Source organism: Plectropomus leopardus, unplaced genomic scaffold, assembly GCF_008729295.1.
Source record: "Plectropomus leopardus isolate mb unplaced genomic scaffold, YSFRI_Pleo_2.0 unplaced_scaffold20146, whole genome shotgun sequence".
Lineage (NCBI taxonomy): Eukaryota > Metazoa > Chordata > Actinopteri > Perciformes > Serranidae > Plectropomus > Plectropomus leopardus.
Genome location: NW_024621769.1, coordinates 1 through 2,989, shown reverse-complemented (window position 1 = coordinate 2,989; position 2,989 = coordinate 1). Strand labels below are relative to the sequence as shown.

The 2,989-nt window shown below is 38.4% G+C and overlaps 1 protein-coding gene across 1 annotated transcript; it reads left to right on the top strand.

The window, feature by feature from the left end:
- Window positions 1-103: 103 nt before the first annotated feature.
- Window positions 104-2,540, top strand: LOC121965474 (leishmanolysin-like peptidase 2; the record flags this gene model as incomplete). The annotated part of the gene is made up of 7 exons (XM_042515617.1): window positions 104-488; window positions 580-673; window positions 893-944; window positions 1,072-1,221; window positions 1,927-2,052; window positions 2,235-2,319; window positions 2,404-2,540. Coding segments are annotated over exons 1-7 (984 nt in total), but the record flags the coding sequence as incomplete, so codon positions are not given.
- Between the last annotated feature and the right edge of the window lie 449 nt (window positions 2,541-2,989).

The window sequence follows — 2,989 nt, the reverse complement described above, 5'->3', positions numbered from 1 at the left end:
TATCATGATGACAGTTTGATTCACAACAGCCGTAAGAAAACCTGTTGCTCTGAATGAACGTGTCCTGCAGTAAAAGCTCCTCAACCAAAATGTCTAACAACTACTCATCATCCCCTCTGTGGCCCTAAAATAGGTCACAGCTGTAATTATGGCTTCACCTTCATCCCAGAGGCTCTGGGTGGGGATGTTGGTGGTCACCGTGGTGATGACCAATCTTCCAGGAGCGATGCAGAAGTGCATCTTTGACGAGGTTCAGGTCCAGAACAGGGTGGTCCGAGCTGCAGGCAGCCCACACACGGAGCCAGGACCCAGGAGGGCATCACCTCAGCGAAGGAGAAATATAGCCCCGCCCACTCCTGCCTCCCCACAGCCAATCAGGATCCAGACCTGGATTCCAAAAGAGAGCAGCAGCCTATCAGAGGCTGAGAGAGAGAGGATGGAGGCAGCGGTGGAGGAGGCTGTGAACATGGTTTCTTCTTTACTGTCAGGTGATAAACAGACCACACACACACACACACACATAACACACAGACACACACACACAGAGGTTAACATGCACTATTATTAACCCTTTAATAGTGGAGCGAGCTCCTGGCCCATTGCTTCTCAGCAGAGACATCAATAAATACTGCAAGTTTCTCTGGAGGAATTCAAGCACTGCAAACTACAACAGGTGAGTATGCAGTTTCTGTGTGTGTGTGTGTGTGTGTGTGTGTGTGTGTGTGTGTTTGGCCAGATGTGAATCTTTATCTTTTGGAATAACTTTGTTAAAATAATCTCTTAGAAAAGGTTTGTGTTTGAGTTTTGTCACAGCATATTTTCTGATTAATCCTAAAGGAACTGAAATGCTTTTCAAATTAATGAGAAATGAGAGTTTATTTTCTTCCTTCAGGTGTGGTCGAGCGAACAACAGCTACAGATCTGAGACATGTCTGGATGTGACCGTAAGTTTCAGTCTGAATTATTATGGTGCTGTAGTGAAAGAGTCTAAAAAAACCCACATAGACAGCATGTACCAGTTCACATGAAGAAATGAAAACCTGGTGCCAAATATGTTCCTGTTCTCAACAGATCCCAGATGATCACCTGGCCGGATGTGATATTTACACGGAGGCTGATTCACCTCGCAGGACTGAGCTCCGTCCTGACGGTGCTGGACTCCAGGACACCGACTTCCTGCTGTACCTCCACATACAGGCCACCGACAAGTGTCGAGCGGAGGTGAAGACTCACTTCAGACATATTCGAGAAGTTTTTCAAAGTGAAAAGTCACTGATGGAAATTGAAATCAATAATGAAAAGTAGTTATATGGCACAAAAAATACAGAAGGTTATTTTTTACGGCATTTTAGTCTATGTATTTTATTTAAAATCTCTGAAAAGACATCGAAGGAGAACTCATTTTAAAAGGTGCTGAGGGACATTTAAGAGACGCCACTAAAAACACAAATATCTAAGAACAATACAAGTTTGTGTCAATTTAAAAAAACAAATAAAGAATAAAAACAACAGTTACAATCAACAAGATTAGCAATTAAACTGTGAAATTCTCAAAAGAGAGCAACAGAATAAAATAAACAAAAAATGGCCAAAATATTAAAACAATAATTATGAAATAAAAGTTTTAAAAAAATGTTCTTCACATGTTAAACACTCAAGGCTTCGATTTTTTTATGCCTTCAAATCCCAGAAATTGCCTGTCAATAAGCATGTATGTCAATTAAGTCATTTATATGTTTTTTTCCTTAGAAAATTGTAGCAAAAAATAAATAAATAAATAACTTAAATGCATAAGACTTGAGACTTTTTTATTTAATTTTTGGATCCTCTTATATTAACTGTAATTTTGTAGAAAGTCAATAAAATGAATTAAAAATATTAAAATAACAAAAGAAATACTACTTTTATGTCCTGTTCTCCTCTCAGCCTAATGTGTTGGCCTACGCTGTCCACTGTCAGACGGACACCAGTGGACGTCCCGTAGCCGGGGTGGCGGTCATCTGCAGGGACAGACTGACAGGAGCCGCATACAGCCACCAGGCTACTGTACAAGTACGATTAACAATATTTCTGTCTCTTTTTTACAATTAGTTTAATGAAATTTTTATTAGAACTGACAGATGATCCCGAATATAACAAATAATGGCACAATGGGATTATGGGACGTGTTTTTACGGACAAGTAGCAGCAGGATGTCAAGGATGCGTCATAAAGAGTGTGTTTGGTTTATTCAGACGGTGATCCACGAGCTGTTTCACACACTCGGTTTCTCTAAAGAGCTCCTCCGAACCTGGAGAGACTGTTCCTCCACGTCTCAAGGTTTTTAAATTATTTCGGATATTTTTATGCCACTTTATTAAACTTAGATACATGATGTGGTTGTATATTATTATTATTTGATAGCGTGTTCTCCTCGAGGCAAAGTGACCCACTCTGATGGATTTGGCCAGATGAGGATTTACACCCCATCCGTCATCTCGGCCCTGCAGACACACCTGGCATCCGCTGACCCCGAGCTCGGGGGGCCGCTGGAGAACCAGGTACTGAGCAGCTCCTTAAAGGGACCAGTATCATGGAACTTTTTTTTTTCTCAATGGTTTAAGCAACATAAGCCAAGTATAGAGAATGAAAAATGGCACGAATAAATACAGGAATGAATAAATAAATAACAGAAATTTAAGATATTCATTTATTTATGTCCCATTTTTCTGACCTGTTTATCAACATTTATTTATTTACACATTCATTCATGCATTATCACTTTATCTCCATATAGTTGTTTTAATTTTTAAAATTAATTTATGTTTTTATTTATTTATGCGTTTAATACAGCATTTATTTATTCATTCATCTCTGTATTTATTTGTTTCCATATTTATTCCTGCATTTATTTTTGATTGTCTATTCCTGCATGTTGATACATTTATTTATTTACATAATTTTTGTGAATTCCTTTATTTATTTACTTATTTGTTTATTTTTAAAAACA